Below are 17,021 nucleotides of genomic sequence, written 5' to 3' on the forward strand. Positions count from 1 at the left end.
TAATAAAATTAATTTAAAATTAAGAAATATTGCCTCACAAGAATTTCAATTGCTATTTTAAACAGAAAACACATATAGGGTCTGGGCAGAGTGGACAGAGTGCTGGGCTTGAAATGAGGAAGACTCATCTTCATGAGTTCAATTCCAGCCTCAGATACTTATTAGCTCTGTGACCCTGAGCCAGTCACAAAATCCTGTTTGCTTTGGTTTCCTTATCTGTCAAATGAGCTGGAGAATGAAATGGCAAACCACTCCAATATCTGTGCCAAGAAACCCCTAAATGGGTTCACATGGTGTCAGACACAACTGAAAAGACTTGATAACAAAATATATAGAGTTGCCAAAGACAATAATGATAAGTTCTCCTTGCCCTCAAGGAGCTTATATTTTTCTCAGGGATATAAAGAAATAAACATTGAATTTGAGGAGCAGGAAAGTCTTACAGCTAGGGAGACTAAGAAAGCTTTCTCTTGTGGCATTAGCCAATGACTCCCAATGACTGTCTCATATTCTCACATGGGATTGGTGCTGAGTAGTTTTGGAGAATGAATGTTGGATCTAGAGCAGCACTGGTGAAACTTTTAGGAATCACATGCCCAAACTATACCTTCAAGCTGCCTGTGAGCCCCCAAATTACTTCAGAAGCTCCCTCAGGCAAACCAGGGCACTTGCCACATCTTTACCAACACAGATCTAGAGACAGAGGATGGTTGCTCTTGGGCCACCCACTTAAGCTTTCTTCATATATAAGATGAAGTAACTGAATGAGAAATTATCTGAGATCTCCATTGGTTCCAATGCTATATATGATCCTCTGTCCTCTACAAAGCTGGCTAGGGAACCAAAGCACATTGAAGGAAGATGCAATTTTCAATCCTGGCTCTGTGTGACATCGGGCAAATTATTTCACTTCTCTAGCTAGGGGCTACACCTACTTCCCCTTCTCCAACAAGACAGCTAGGTGGTTAAGTGAATAGGGCACTAGATTTGGAGAGAGGAAGACCTGAGTTCAAATCCAGTTTTAGCCACTTACTGCCTGTGTGTGACCTTGGACAAGTCAGTTAACGTCTTTGTCTCTGGGTTCCCCAGTAGGGATAGTAACAGCACTTATCTCCCAGGGTCATTGTGAGAATCAAATGAGATAATATTTGTAAAGTACTTCACATAGAGCCTGGCATTTAAGTGCTATATAAATGCTAGCTATTGTTATTAATAGTTATAATTATTATTAAAATTTTCTTTTCTCTGAATCTACGTACTGGTTTTAGTCATAGGTGAGCCTAGTCTCTAATGAGAGGGGTCAGTAACTTTTTTACATATTTTGGTGATACCCTGGAATCCCATGAAAAATATTTATAGCTTAGGTTTGTCTCATCTATGGGGTCTCCCCAGAACATAGAGTAGAAGGGGACATATGCTATAAATCAAGTATGAGGCAACTATTTATTTCTTCTATACAGAAGAAAGCTAAATAAAAAGATTCACAAGTGTGAATTGGCAGAGACTCAGAACAGAAGACATATAGTTTACATTAACTAACAGCTACTCTGATATGCTTTTGGAAGGTTGAAACTTAAACCTCAGAATGTGAAGCAGTCTGCAGAATTACTGAATAGGCAGTATTTCTCCTTCCCTCAACTGCACAGTCTAAACAATTCCCTCCAGGCACTGAGCTCCTCCCCCTTTTGGAGGTCATCCTCTACAAGGCAGAAACTTACCCTTGCCACCAGTCAACTCCAATTTTCCATTCATTCTTAGTAGCTTCTTTTCTTGTTTTTCATAATCTGATTCGGAATCCTCAACCTCTTAAAACTCTTAAGATTAATTCCAAAGCTAAACAAGTCCAACTAAGGATTGATGTTTGGTCACCTATACTCAGAAAGGACAGTTTAAAGAGAGACAGCTGGGGACCTAAGATCCATATTTGTTCTATCTGTCATGTGCTCAAGGCTCACCAATTCTCTTGAGATGAGGGAAGGAAGGGCACCAGCCCTTTTCCCCTTTCCTCCCACTACTCTTCCCTCACTCTTCCAGGGAGAAGAAAAGAGAACAGAGTAGAGAATGTAGAAGGTGGGTCACTCCCTTTTAAAAGGTCTACTGTCTCAGCAACATTTCCTGCTTATATGGATTCCTTCCTTCCTTCCTTCCTTCTTTCCTTCCTTCCTTCCTTCCTTCCTTCCTTCCTTCCTTCCTTCCTTCCTTCCTCCCTTCCTTCCTTCCTTCCTTCCTTCCTTCCTTCCTTCCTTCCTTCCTTCCTTCCTTCCTTCCTTCCTTCCTTCCTTCCTTCTTTCCTTCCTTCCTTCCTTCCTTCCTTCCTTCCTTCCTTCCTTCCTTCCTTCCTTCCTTCCTTCCTTCCTTCCTTCCTTCCTTCCTTCCTTCCTTCCTTCCTTCCTTCCTTCCTTCCTTCCTTCCTTCTTTTCCCTTATCTTCTGTCTTAGAACCAATACAGAAAAGTGGTAAGGGCTAGGCTATGGGAGTTAAGTGACTTGTTCAGGATCACACAGATAGATTTATGCTTTCTTTGGTATAGGAGGTCAGCGGTCAACTGTTTTACAATTAGAAAGTTGCCTTTCAGGTAGCCAGATCTTCACACAGGTGATGTTGGATTCAAATCTAGCCTTAGACACTTCCTAGCTGTGTGACCCTGGGCAAGTCACTTAACCCCTAATGCTGAGCCCTTAATACTCTTCTGTCTTGGAACCCATACACATGGAAGGTAGGATTTGTTTATTTGTTTAATTTGCCTAGAACAGGAAATCAAGTGATTTGGTCACCAAAAAATGGCCCCAAAGTCTGAACTTGAAGCTAGGTCTTCCTGTCTCAGGGGCAGGTTCTCCATCCAATGGGTCTTTAATAATTATCATTATTATGGTAATAATAATTTAAAATATTAATTTTATTGAATGACTAATTATTAAATTATTTTTATAAAAGCAACAGTTAGGATTAGATGATGTTTAAGGTCCCTTCTAGTTCTAAATTATATATTCCTCCAGAAGTCAGTCTAGAAGGTTGGCTTTCCAGAAGCACCAGGATACTACCATTCCCTCCTCCCAGATCCAAAATTCAAAAAAAGGAAGGTATAGATATATAGAAGATATATATGTGTATGTAAAAATATATGCCATGTAGATCGAGCACCAGATAAATTAAAGCTGTTCCCCAAGATGGGTTAGTCATTGGAAGCAAAGGAAAGTTCTCCGGGCTCTTCAGGATGTCATGTAGCTTAAAGTAGTCTCCCTATTTTATCTTGGTACATGAGTGCCAGCCAGGAAGACATCCACCCACTCTCCTGTTACCCCTCGGCGCCTCCAACTCCTCTCCTATCTTGGCCCCCCATATGCCTAGTGGTACAAAGAGTTAAAAGGCTGGTACTTGCTGAGATCACTTCCTGTGCTTCTTTAGGAGGGCTGACTCTGATATTTGAGCCAAGAGCTCTCCCTTTAAGGAATCGGGAGGGGGAGAGGAGGGAGAAGAGCCAGGGAGCGAGAGGCAGAGAGAAAAGAAGGGGGAGGAGACTGAATGGGAAAGTATTGAATGGAGAAAAAAAGACACTTTGCCGCGGTGAACTTAGTCCTAGGATAGCACTCTCCCTGCCCCTTCATTTCCACTTGGGGGTACCCACCCCATCACTGACTGGAGAAAAGAGCAGAAGGAGGGGAGGGTGCATGCAGTTCATGAGTGCGACAAGCCGGGTACAAGAGGTCCGCGGCAGCCTGGCTCCGAAGGTGATTTTCGGCGGTGTTGCCGCTCGTAAGCCGGTAAACTTCCTCGAAGCAGAGAGCGGGTAAGCTCGCCCATCCACCCTCTTCTTGAACTCATTGGGGTAGGGGAGAATAGCTGCAATAGACTGGTTCGAGGGTGTGGGTAGTACAAGACCAGTCGACCAGTGGAAGGGACAGGCACCCCTTTAGCAACTCAGGGTGATATGATAGCTTAGCAGGTGTCTTTCCCCTGGAATCTGGCTCCTCCCTCTTTGGGAGTACCTGTAGAAGCTTCGTTGGGGCTCCCGGAGGTGAATAGACTTTTTTTTTTTATGGATCGGGGTAGAGGGGAGGTGCATGGACAAGTCTTTCAAGCGAGAAATCTGACTTTGGAATCCATTCTATCCATCTTCTCCGAGAAAAGAGTTCCCAGGGATGCAGACTTCTACAATTTAACTCTTCTTTTCTCCCTTTCCAGCCTATGGACCCTTCCCCCACCCACCCCCGCTCATGCCCTCTTCCCCATTTGCCACCCCTCACCCCTCACACACAGTAACTTCTGAGTTTCTACCTAGAAAAGAGAGACCAATCAAGGTGTAACTTGTTAGCAAAGCATATGGAAAAACAGGTTGGACAAATGGAGTGATTCAGGAACCTGATAGGTAGGGAGATTCAGCTTAGATTCTTGTTAGACCCAGTAAAGAATAATAAGGGACTATATCTGGGACCAGCTCTACCGCAGAGTAAACCCTCTTTCGACCTCAACTCTCAACTTGAGAGCTAGTTTGGTGTTCGCAGAATTCTCACATTTCCTGCAGATAGGTTTCATGGGAGAATCAACTCTTGGCGGAGTTTTCCTCTGATCAGACATCTACCTATCCTACAAAATTCCAAAGTAAAACTGTATGCAGGACAGATCCCTGTTTCTAGACTGTTCTTCTTCTAGTCTTTATTTTGGAGACCTTCTGGTGACCCCTCCAATGAGCAAGTTAGAAAGGTGTCAGCTTTGGTGGAGATCTGTCTCAATTTTCTCAGTGAGAATTCGGATTTAAATTATTACCAAAAAGCACTCCTCCCCAATCAATCAGTCAACATTTATTATGCTCCGACTACTGTGCCAGACACTGAGCTAAGCTATGGGAAAGATGAAGGAGGAGGAGAAGGAGGAGGGGGAGGAGGAGGAGGAAGAGGAGGGGGAGAAGGAAGAGGAGGAGGGGAGGAGGAAGAGGAGGAGGAGGAGGAGGAAGAGGAGGAGGAGGAGGAGGAGGAGGAGGAGGAGGAGGAGGAGGAGGAGGAGGAGGAGGAGGAGGAGGAGGAGGAGGAGGAGGAGGAGGAGGAGGAGGAGGAGGAGGAGGAGGAGGAGGAGGAGGAGGAGGAGGAGGAGGAGGAGGAGGAGGAGGAGGAGGAGGAGGAGGAGAAGAAGAAGAAGAAGAAGAAGAAGAAGAAGAAGAAGAAGAAGAAGAAGAAGAAGAAGAAGAAGAAGAAGAAGAAGAAGAAGAAGAAGAAGAAGAAGAAGAAGAAGAAGAAGAAGTTCCTACCCTAAAGGAACTTACTGTCTAAAGGGAGAGGCAACATGCAAAGAGCTATAGGCAAAGTAAACTATATATAGGATAAATAGAAAATAATTAACAAAGGGAAGGCACAATAGTTAAAAAGGACACTCCTAGACAAATTTTATTCTGATGAGGAAGATTGGTAGAGTGAAAAAGCATCATACTATTGGATTCAAATTGGAGATAAATGATTGCAGAAATCACTTAAATAAGTCTCAGTTTCATCATCTCAGAGAGAGAGAAAGAGAGAGAGAGAGAGAGAGAGCATTTAATTAAATGGCCTCTAAGTTCCTTTTTCCCTAGGCAACTGGGTGGTACAGTAGATTCAGCAGGGACTCGGAGTCTGAAAGGACCTGAGTTCAAATTCAGCCTCAGACACTTAGCTCTGTGATCTTAGGCAAGTCATTTAACCTTTCTCTGCTTCTTGTTTCCTAATCTGTGAAAGGGAGATAAGAGCCACTACTTTACCTGGTTTTAGTGATGATCAAATGGTTAACATATGTAAAACATTTTGCATATCTAAAAGTACTATGTAAATACTAGTTATTATTATGGTTCCAGCTCTAAATCTATTATTCTCTGACTGTGGCAGAGATTTTGATGTGTCCTTCTTGTCCTTCAAGAATCATCAGTCTCTGAGACACCAGACATACAGCCTTAATTCCTTTTTGGAGACAGGACACCTACCTTCCACATTCAAATCCCATAGTATTTTCCCCAGGAATATATTTTGTTCTCTTCAGTCTTTATCTTCTAGATTCTGCTACTATGTATTTGTTTCCCTCCTAGACATTGTCAGCAACTTGAGACCTAGAACTAATAATAATCATAATAATTTTTAAAATAGTTAACATTTTATATAACACTTACAATGTATCAAACCCTGTGCTAAGCACTTTAAAATAATTATCTCATTTGACCCTCAAAACAATTGTGGGAGGTAGGTGCTGTTATTATCCCAATTTTACAGATAAGGAAACAGGTAAAAAGAGAGTCACACAGTTAGAAAGTGTCTGAGGAAAGAATGCAAGTGGATGCAAATTTTAAACTGGTCCTTTTTCATGGCTGTTGCCAAGCTGAGAGGGCAGCTATTTCAATTCAAAGGATAAGAGATGCTACAGGTTGCAGCAGGTGGACCATTCTTGGGTTCACTGATTGATCAATGAATCATAGATTTAGAGCTCAAAGGGAATTTATAAGCCAAGTAGGATGAGAAAAGAAAAGGAGAGCAATCAAGTATTGGACCAGGGTCACGTGGATAATAAATGTCTAAGGCAAGATAGTTTCTTCCTGACTCTAGGTTCCATGTTTTACCCAATGAACCACCTAGCTGCCTTGTTGGAAAGAACGTTAGAATAAATGCACTGGAGGAGAAAAGAGCAAACCATTCCAGTGTCTTTGCCAAGAAAATCCCAAATGGGGTCATAAAGAGTCAGGCACAACTGAATAACAACCCCCCGAAATACAATGTCCTCATTTTTTACAGATGAAGAAAATGGAGCTATAAATCCATTCTATCCACCCTTCTCCTTCAACATAGTTCAAAACTTACCTCCTCCAAAAGTTCTTCCTGATTTAATTTATCTGGTTAGGACCCTTTTCTTTCTTCTGTGTCTTCTCAGAAGGTAAGCAGGTTGAGAATATTATATTAGTTTCCATTACTTAAAAATCATTTTCTTGTTTGTTACCTGTGTTTATTCAGTGTATATAAGAGAGCTAGGACTTGGAGGCAGGATGCCTGGGTTCAAATCCTAGCTTAGTCATTTAATATTCAATTCATAGGTGAATGATTCAATTCAAAGGATAAGAGATGCTTAGCTAGGAGGAACCTCTGGGATCATCTAGTCTAACTCCCTCACTTTATTGAAAAGAAAACTAATTCTCAGTGAGATAAATGATCTATCTGAAGTCATGCTATTTGTAAACATCAGGTATGGGATTTGAACTTAGATTCTATGACCCCCCCCCCCAGGGGCTAGTAAATCTCTCTGAGCCTCATTTTCCTCATCTATAAAACAAAGTGATTGGAACATATCTCTAAAGTCTGCCTCTTATTAGCTTTATGACTTTATATGGCTTTATGACCAGTTTGAGACTTAAGTTCCCATCTCTGTTATCTCTCAAGAATACTAGGGCAGTGAGATGGCTAAAGTTTCAGGTATGGAGTCAGGAAGACCTAAATTCAAATCTGGCCTCAGACACATCCTAGCTGTATGACCTTGGGCAAGTCACTTAACCCCTATTACCTATCCCTTTCTGCTCTTCTACCTTGGAACCAATATCTACTATCCATTCTAAGACAGAAGGAAAGAGTTTTAAAGGATAAAAAGAGAATTAAAAAAAATTTAAACCCTTACCTTCCATCTTGAAATCAATATTGATTCCAAGGCAAAAGAGTAGTAAGGGGTAGGCAATGGGGATCAAGTGACTTGCCCAGGGTCACACAACTAGGAAGTGTCTGAGGTCAGATTTGAACCTAGGATCTCCTGTCTCTAGGCCTAGCTCTCAATCCACTGAGCCACCCAGCTACCCAGCTACCCCCCCCCCAAAAAAAGAGAATATTAAGACTGCCTAACAGAATGAAGAAAATATTTTGAAAATCTTAAAATACTATGGAAATGTGAGTCATTATTATTACTATTATTGTTATTTTTAAATTAATCATTGCCATAATTATCACTATTGGATTATAAACTCCTTGTGGTCAGGGACTGTGCGTCCTGTACCTTTTGTATCTCATAACAGTATGGGAAGTAGTGGCACCATTGAACAAATGCCAAACTTATAGTCACAGACCTAAATTTTAACCCAGGATCTATTATTTTATGTGACCTTAGACAACTTATTTAATCTCTCTTAGCCTTGGCTACTTTATATGGATATGAAGGACTAGGCTAGATGGCCTCTAAATCCCCTTCCAGCTTTAGATCTGTGATCCTAAGGACAGATTGACGATAAAGGGAATAGAGCTCCTGGCCTGGAGTCAGGAAGACCTGAATTCAAATCCAATCTCAGATATTTACTAGCATTTGACCCTGGGCAAGCCACTTAACTCTGTTTGCCTCAGTTTCCTCATCTGTCAAATGACCTGGAGAAGGAAATGGCAAACCACTCCAGAATCTTCTCTGAAGAAATCCCAAATGGGTCACAAAGAGTCACGCATGACTGAAAACAACTAAACAATAGTATAGAGATAAAAGTTGTTGATCAACTGGCTAACTGGGTCAAAATGTATAGAAGGAAACTAAAGGTACCTTTTCTTTACTAGAACTAGAAGAACATTCTATTCACTTTCTTTCCCTCAAACTGAAAGAGATAAATCAAGTCCAGTTCATGTTTTGGATAATAATATTGAGGGCAATTACCCTTAAGGATGCTCTCATAATTTAAGAAACAGAGACACAAGTGGCTCTTGGACTCAAGGGACAAACAGACAGTAATAGTGGTAGATTTTATGAGGGAAAGACCACCTAAAAATTGTCCATGATGGGTCTCTGTCTAATCTCTGAAGTCCCTGTGTCCATAAACTGGTGGGAGGTAGCATGACAGAAAGAACCATACATTTGGGGAAAGAAGACCTAGATTCAAATTCTGACTCCGACTTACACCTCTGTGACATCAAACAAGCCACCCAACTTCCATGTGTGTGACTTTCAGCTTTCTGTGCCTTGGTCTCTTGTTCTATTGAATGGGAATACATTAGAGGGGTGCCATGTGAATTAAACTAGATCACAGGAGTTGGAGAAGGCAAGGACTTCAGGTATTTCATAGCATAACCTCCACATTTTATAGATGTAAAAATATCAGTGGAGCTAAAAACATCATAAAAATGAGAATTGTTGCTTGTCAACTGATTCCTGCAAAGAAGCCCCCTCCCGGGCTGTCACTAGAAAGGTTTTGGTACAAGGGAACTCCATGGGTGAACATGGACTTTAGAGTGACTTCCTAGAGCCCCTGCTTCATAGCTGTTATTCATCCATCCCACCTGCTTCTGTTGGAAGAGCCTCAGGGATTCAGTAGCAGGCAGCTTGACTCACTCCTAATCTGTTTCAAAAACCTTTAATTCGCACCACATGCCTAGGCAAGCCTTGGCCCCCTTAGGAACGGTCTCTAGTGTTCCTCTAAGCAGAAGGATTAACTGGGCTACCGGATCTGGGACAGAACAAAGCTGTCATGAAGACATTTGATAGAGAAAAGCATCCACAATGTCTGGGGAATGGGGAAAAGAGAGAGGCAGAGACAGAAATAGAGACAGAGACAGGGAGAGAGGGGGAGGGAGGGAGGGGGAGACAGAGAGAAGGAGGGAGAGAAAGAGAGAAGAAAGAGAGGGGGGAGGAGAGAGAGAATGCATGCTGAGGATATTTGGTTCCAACAGTTGCCATGTATTTTGATGATTTGGGGTAGATTTGTCCATTCCCTTGAAATTTAGACATTTAGAAATTGTCAAGTGATAGATTAATTCAAGGTAGCTAAGGTGTTGTTTTTTTTTTTTAAATATAGATAACCTCCCCAAAATGATCCTTCTTGTTTGGAGGTGGTTCCTTTTAGCACTATGTGCTATAGTTGGGAAAACAGTTAGGAATCCAGTATTCTAGGTCCTGTTCCTGACACTCACTGGCTGTGTAACTTCAGATAAATCACTGCACCTCTCTGGGTCTCAATAAAATGTTCCTCATTTTGAAATAAATGACCTCTTAAAATTCTATCGCGTTTTCTATATGCAAGGAAAAGTACAAATTAAAGAGGAGAAAAATCAGTGAAGTGTTGTAGCTGTGCTGGATTCCCCAAGAGATTCCATTTTGTCTCCTAAGCTCTGATTCCATTTCAGAGAAAGTGCTTTTTTGTTTGTGTCTCTTGTCATCCTGCCCATTCCAGTTGGTCCCAGTCAGTCCCAGCCCTTCAAGGTAGAGATTGCTATGAAGTCACAATGTTGAGATTGTTTGGGGGTGATGCAAGTGGCTTTGCTGGGCTGTGATCATTCCTCTAGCATTCTCTGGGAATCCAAAACCTAAAGGATCAGGCGCCAGATGCCAGCAGTTTAATAATTATAATGAGAATTGTGAGAGTCTGCTTGGCATGGCCAATAGAGAGCTGCCCACTCCCTCCCTCCTCTAATCAGGAAGACTGGGTTCAAATCTCCTCTGACACATGGGAACCTGTGTGATTCTGAGCTAGCCGATTAACCCTTTGATGCCTCAGGCAACTCTGGAAGGAGTCACAAAGAAGATATTGTGAGATACTTGGCCAGTATGTTAACCTTTTAGTGTCCTGGGCAATCCTCCAAGAAGAAAAATTACAAAGCAGATACTGGATCTGCATTAGTAAAAGGAGTTTCATTACCAGGAAGGCCAGTCCAAAACAAAACAAAACAAAACAAAACAAAACAAAAAACCCTCCTCCCAAAACACAATAAACCCAAACTACATTTTAAAATTAATTAATTTGTCACATTAAGAATCCCATTTACCTCCTCTCCCTCCCTTCACTGCACTAGAGAAGGCATCATTTGATAAAAAAAAAAATACATACACACACATATATATATATACATATATATAAATTTAAAACTATGTCTTGCTTATTTCTGTTTATCAATTCTTTCTCTGAAGGTGAACATACGTCATTCTTCAAACAATATTTCTATTGCTGTATATAATATTCTCTTGGTTCTACTCATTTCACTTCAAAATTTCATATAAGCCTTTTTATGTTTTTTTAATTAACCTGTTTGTTATTTTTTATGGAACAATAGTATTCCATCACAGTCACATGCCACAACAACTTGTTCAGCCATTCCCCAATTGATGAATATCCCCTCAATTTCTAGAGCTTTCCTACCACAAAAAGAGCTGCTATAAATATTTGAGAACATATAGGTTCTTCTCCTTTTTTCCCCAATCACCTTGGAAAACAGACCTAATAGAGGTCTAATTACTGGGTCAGAGGGTATACCCAGTTTTATAATTTGGGGGGCATAATTCCAGATTGTTCTCCAAAATGGTTGGATCAATTCAGAGTTCTACCAATAGTATATGTGTACCTATTTGTCCATATCCCCTCCAACATTTGTTATTTTGTCCTTTTGTCATTATAGCCAAGCTGATAGGTGTGAGATGACACTTCAGAATTATCTTGGTTTGCATTTCTCCAAATCAATAATGACTTAGATCATTTTTCCATTATCTATATATAACATTGATCTCTTCATCCAAAAACTGTCTATTCATCTTTTGGCCATTTATCAATTGGGGAATAGCTCATGTTCTTATAAATTTGACAAAAGTTCTCTATGTGTATTAGATGTAGGACCTCTCTCTGAGAAACTGTCTATAAATCTAAGCCAGTTATACTTTATGTTCTTGGAGGCAGCCTAATGCATCACTAATAGAATCCTAGTCTCTAAGTTTCTATCCTGGCTTTTTACCTAGGTGATAGATGGAAGGGTAGGTACCTTGTACTACTTTGGGCAAGTTGTTTGACCTTTCAGGACCTCAGTTTACTTATCTGTAAAATGAAGGATTGAACTTGATGGCCTAAAAGATTCCTGACAGTTCTAAATCCATGATCCTATGATCTGTAAATTAGGGAGGTCGAGGGAATAAGCACTTATTAATGCATTATTGCCTACTATGTGCCAGGCACTGTGAATAAGTGCTTTATATCTATTGTCTCATGTGATCTTCAGAACTACCATATGAGGTAAGTGCTATTCTTATTCTGATTTTACATTTGAAGAAACTGAGTTAGACAGAGATTATATGACTTGCCCAAGGTCCCATAGCTAGGAAGTATCTGAGGCTGGATTTGACTTCAATTCTTCCTGACTTCATAATTAGCACTTTACTACTCCGACTAGCTCTCTCCAGGTTGGACTAGGTGACTTCTGAGGTCATTCCTGATACTAAATCTATGATCTTATATAAAGTATTAAGACTTTTTTTTACAATGCCATTCAAAAGCACCATGTAGTGTAGAATGGTGCATTTATATGGCTCTCTTATATCTGATGGCATAATCAAAATCAAATCAAAATAAAAAAAATTATATGGTAATATAAATTATTCCCAAAGTGAAGCAGAGGCAAAAGAAGGAAAAAGACATTTCTGCAGTGTGTAGTAAGCTAGTGATGGACCCATGACTAAAGCCTTAGAAACTGACCCATTGTGGTCAACAGAACACATAAAAGCTAATTTTCCTGAAGCTGGGTGGCTATTGACAAAAGGAAGAGAGATTCTCAAGTCCAGCTGATGGGGAGAATCTTTGATGCCCATCTTGCAACTCCCTTGCATCCTTTTTTTACTTCTTAAGACTCTTCTCATTTGTACTGATATTTTCCTCATTCTCTCACCTCAAACCAGACTTTTCTGAGATGGACAGAGCCTAAGACTTGTAGGCAAGAAGATTTAAGTTCAATTCCTATCTTAGATACTCAGATTCATCATCATCATTGTTGTTTTTACACCTTGCCACTGTATTCCTATAACCCTGAGAAACTTGGATTAATTCTAGAAATGAAGAAAAATGTGTTGTAAATTTTGAAACATTATAGAAATGTTATAAATTAAAAATATAATTATAGCTCTTAACAAACTCTGAGTTGCTAATGGACTTGTTAGCAATGCTATGATAAAGGAAGATGGGATACTCTCTCCAGACTTTGCATCAGAGTATCTAGTCACTCTGTGGCCTGTTTCCTTGCCTAGAAGAGCAGAATCTGTATTTAGAACTAGCTCATGGGAATGAGTAAGAAACTTTCATGGAGGAAAGGGGCCACATCTTTCTTTCATCAGATTCCCAATCTAAAATCTATCATTTTGCTAAAATTCTGTCACATTTAAGTTTTAATTCTTTTTTCAAGTTTTATTCATTTTTTTAGACACCACAGTCCCTTCCCAATGATTTTCTACCTCACCTCCCACAAGTGAACCTTCCCTTGTACTAAATTAGTAGAATTAAGTGAAACAAATCAATATATTGACCATGTCTGAAAAGATATATATGTCTCCCTCAGTAGCTTTAGTCTACCATCTCTCTTCTGATAGGCATTCTTCATTGTCAGTTCTCTGAAGTCATTATTAATCACTGCATTGATCAGAATTCTGGAATCATTCATGTTTCACCATTTTTACTTTTCTGAAGAAGGCCTTCCCTTGATCCTCATCTCTTCCTTCTTCTACCCTAATCCTGGTATCTTCCCTCTAAAATTAACTTCGAAATGCACTGCCATACAGTTATTTGCATTTTGTTTCCCTCAACAGAATGTGACCGACCTTCTTGAGGGTAGGGACCAGAGTTTTTGGTCTTTCTTCGTATCCTCAGCAATTAATACATAGTAAGCACCTAATTCTTGTTGACTGACTGAGTTTTGATTTCTCAGGCTCTAGGTAGCTGTTACAATGGGAGCTAGGGCTGAGAATGATTTTTATAAGCCTTATAGAGTTTTCCTGGGTCCCCTCTTTTCTTCTGTCCCCATCTTCTCTTTGTCTAGGTCTCTTCCAGGTTTCCCAAGCTGGCTGCACCCTTACTTTCTTCTCTGTGTCCTGGTTTCCAGGGTTCCTTGGCACCCCTTTCCATTGTAGAAGATAGGAGTGTTAACATTTACCATGTCGGAAATTGAGGTGGAAAATGGGACATGTGTGAACTGGCAGAAACGTTGCCTTGCCCTGGAGACCCAGCTGTTTCGGTTCCGTCTTCAGGCCAGCAAGATTCGGAAGCTACTGGCTGACAAGGTGAGCCATGGAAGGCCACAGAGCTGACCAATCAGACCAAAATATTGTTTGCCAGGGAGTATCTGTCTCTAAGGCTGAGAGGAAGATGAGGCCAATTTCCTGCAACAGGAGGGACAGGAGGGAAGAGAACTAGAGAGGGACAACAGAGGAAGAGAGAAATTTAATAAGAGGTTGGTTTTTTTCTATGTAAAGTTAAACAAACAAGGACTATGAATAAAAAGGGCAAAAAGGCAAAGCAATTTCCTGTGTTATCCACCTTGCTTCCTCATCTGGCACAACTATATCTGTGCATTTTATTTGCAGCACCCTCTGTCCTTCTTTGGCCTCTCCTGGTTCCAGGCAGCAATGACTGTCCCCTTGTTATGGGCACAGACTTCATCAAATCACAATTTTTTTGTTTCCTTTTTAGTCCTATATATTTTATTTTATGCATTTAAAAACATTACTCTGAAAAGGGAGCCATGGACTTTCCCAAACTACCCAAGGGGTCTTCGATAAAAAAAAAAAAAGAAGTTAAGATCCCCTGTTAGAGTGCTATTCCCTCATTTTACAGAGAAAGAAACTCAAGTCCAGGAGGTAAATCTCCACCCTTGAATGATAAGTGGATTTTTGTTTTATTTGCATTTTCTAGACAAAGCCTCCAGGACAGTTTGGCCCCTGACTACCTTTTCAGTCTTGCTTTATATTATTTTTCTTCAGACATGATGAAATCACATTTTTTTAAGGGTCAGAAGGGATGTATCTCAACAGCTGTTTTCCCCACTCATGCCTGAAAAGGAATTCCCACTACACAACGCCTCATATGATCATTCAGACTGATTGAAGGCCCCAGGGAAGAGAAGTCCACTAGCTCAGTGTGGGGCAGAGTAGGATGGAAAGAAGTAAGGAGGCAGTCATTTTCTGTCATTCTACAAATCTGCCTCTAACTCTCTGCTATGCACTCCCAAGAGGTAATATACAGTAGGGGCAGCTGTTGGCACAGTAGATAGAACATTAGGTCTGGAATTAGGAAGACCTGAGTTCAAATTTGTTCTCAGACACTTATAAACTCTTTGACCCTGGGCAAGTCACTTAAATTTTAATTTTCTCTGTTTCCTCAGCTGTAAAGTGGAGATAATAGTAGTATCAATTTGAAGGTTATTGTGAGTATCAAATGAGATAGTTATTTCTTTAAAAAAAAAGTACTTAGCACAATGCCTGGCACATAATAGATGCTATTCTTTTCCCATATGTAAAAGTATTTTGCAAACTTAAAGCACTGTATAAAAGCTATCTATCATTTTTAAAAGAGATAAGTAAGCATACATTTTCCAGATCTAGACCCTCCTTCCACCTCCAACAGCCAAACACACACAAAATCCACAAAAACCAGAGGTTGGGGATAAAAAAAAAAGTGAGATGCTTACAAATAAATGATTTAGGTAAAATTCTATGACAAATTTGAGGAGGGAGAGATCACTCTCGCCTGGTGGAGCCAAGGGAGATCTCATAGAGAAATGGGCATCTAAGTTCGGCTTTGAATGAAAGGAGGAAGGTCTTTAACAGGAAAAGACTATTGCAGGAAGCAGTGATTAGGTGAACAAGACCTGAAGGGAAAGTCTTCAGTGTAGCTGTGTAGCAAAGTGATCTAGAATCTATTACATTTCTAGATCACTATCAGCATGCTATTTACCTTATTCCCATATTTAAGCTCAATATCCTGGGATGTAGGGTAATCCAGGGTTCATTAGTTAACAAATTTATTCATTAGTTAGTAAATTTTCATTTTGTTTTCATTTCATTTCAATTCATTCATTAGTTAGTAAAATTAGTTTGGAGTTCTTACTCCAGTCAGATCCACCCTGAAATATCCTAATACCTAATTAACAAGAATTAACAAGAGATTATCCTAGGAGTTGGTGTAAGATTACCTATTGATTTTTAGAAACTAACTCAGACCTCCCTCTGAGCCTTAGGGGTTAATCTCTGCTTTTCTAGTCAATCATTATCAATATGAATCTCACTTTAGAAAGATATTCTTCCTCTCAACAAATCCTTCTTTTATAGCATTTCTAGGAGAGGCCCCAGCTATCTATGAATTTCCCCCACCACTCCTCTCCCCCTCTCCTCCTCTCTTTTCCCTCTTTTCTTCTCCCTTTCCCTCCTTCTCTCCCTCCCTCTGTCTCTGTCTGTCTGTCTGTCTCTCTCCATCCCTCCCTCCCTCCTCTCTCTCTGTCTCTCTTTGTTTCTGTCTCTCCATCCCTCCTTCCTCTTTGTCTTTCTCCCCATCCCTCCCTCCTTTCTTTCTATCTCTCTGTCTCTCTCTCCATCCTTCCCTCCCTCCCTCTCTCCCTTTCTCTTTGTCACAAGCACACACACACACACACACACACACACCTTTCTTATTCTCTAGATGCTATGGGAGGAAGGGGAGAGAAATAAGTGTAAGGATTGTGTTACTGTGGTAACAGAAGGCCCTATCTTTCACCCAATGGCTTTTCTGGCTGACAAACTGGCTAGGATTTAAAAAAAAAAAAAGCTTATTTGTTCCCATGAAACCATCTCAAACTGTGATCTGATACCTTCCAGGAACCTCTGAAAACTTTGAAGGAATTGGCCAAGCTTAGAAACAGATAATTCTGCCCCAATTCCCAAAGCCCTGTTTACAGAGGTAGAAGAATGCAACAGTAAAAATGTATCTGGAGTGGAAGTCCTGGGTCCCAGTCCTGGATTGCCCTCCTCTCAGGGCCTCAGTTTCCTTATTTGTAAAATGTGGCGGTTGGACTGGATGATTTCAAGTGCCTTCAAGTTTTAAATGGCAGAGAGATGAAATGACAATTGTTGTAAAAAAACTTTTGAGACAAAGCCCCATGGCTGTCATGTGTATTAATACTTGTATTAGCTTGTGTGTATTAATAATGTTGGGATAGTGATAATAACATTTATAATGAAGGATAGTGAAGAGGATCCTGCAATGGCAGATTGGACTCTTTTTAAATTTTTTATGCAAGTAGATGTGTGTGAGGAGAACTACTTTCCAATGTTTTCTGTCTCTG

General features: G+C 40.4%; 1 protein-coding gene across 3 annotated transcripts in view; it reads left to right on the forward strand.

Annotated features, from left to right (window-relative positions):
- The first annotated feature begins 2,999 nt into the window (after positions 1-2,999).
- Positions 3,000-17,021, forward strand: part of PLEKHH1 (pleckstrin homology, MyTH4 and FERM domain containing H1) — an 81,186-nt gene continuing 67,164 nt past the window's right edge. Inside the window, exons 1-2 of one of the 3 annotated variants that reach the window (XM_001378349.4) lie at positions 3,000-3,787; positions 13,809-13,986. In XM_001378349.4, coding sequence (XP_001378386.2) covers positions 13,861-13,986 — 126 coding nt within the window. In that variant the 5' untranslated portion in view covers positions 3,000-3,787; positions 13,809-13,860. The remainder of the gene's footprint in view (positions 3,788-13,808; positions 13,987-17,021) is intronic. The other 2 variants (XM_056810939.1, XM_007473080.3) reach the window with 2 other exon arrangements.

This window comes from Monodelphis domestica, chromosome 1 (genome assembly GCF_027887165.1).
Source record: "Monodelphis domestica isolate mMonDom1 chromosome 1, mMonDom1.pri, whole genome shotgun sequence".
Classification (NCBI taxonomy): Eukaryota; Metazoa; Chordata; class Mammalia; order Didelphimorphia; family Didelphidae; genus Monodelphis; species Monodelphis domestica.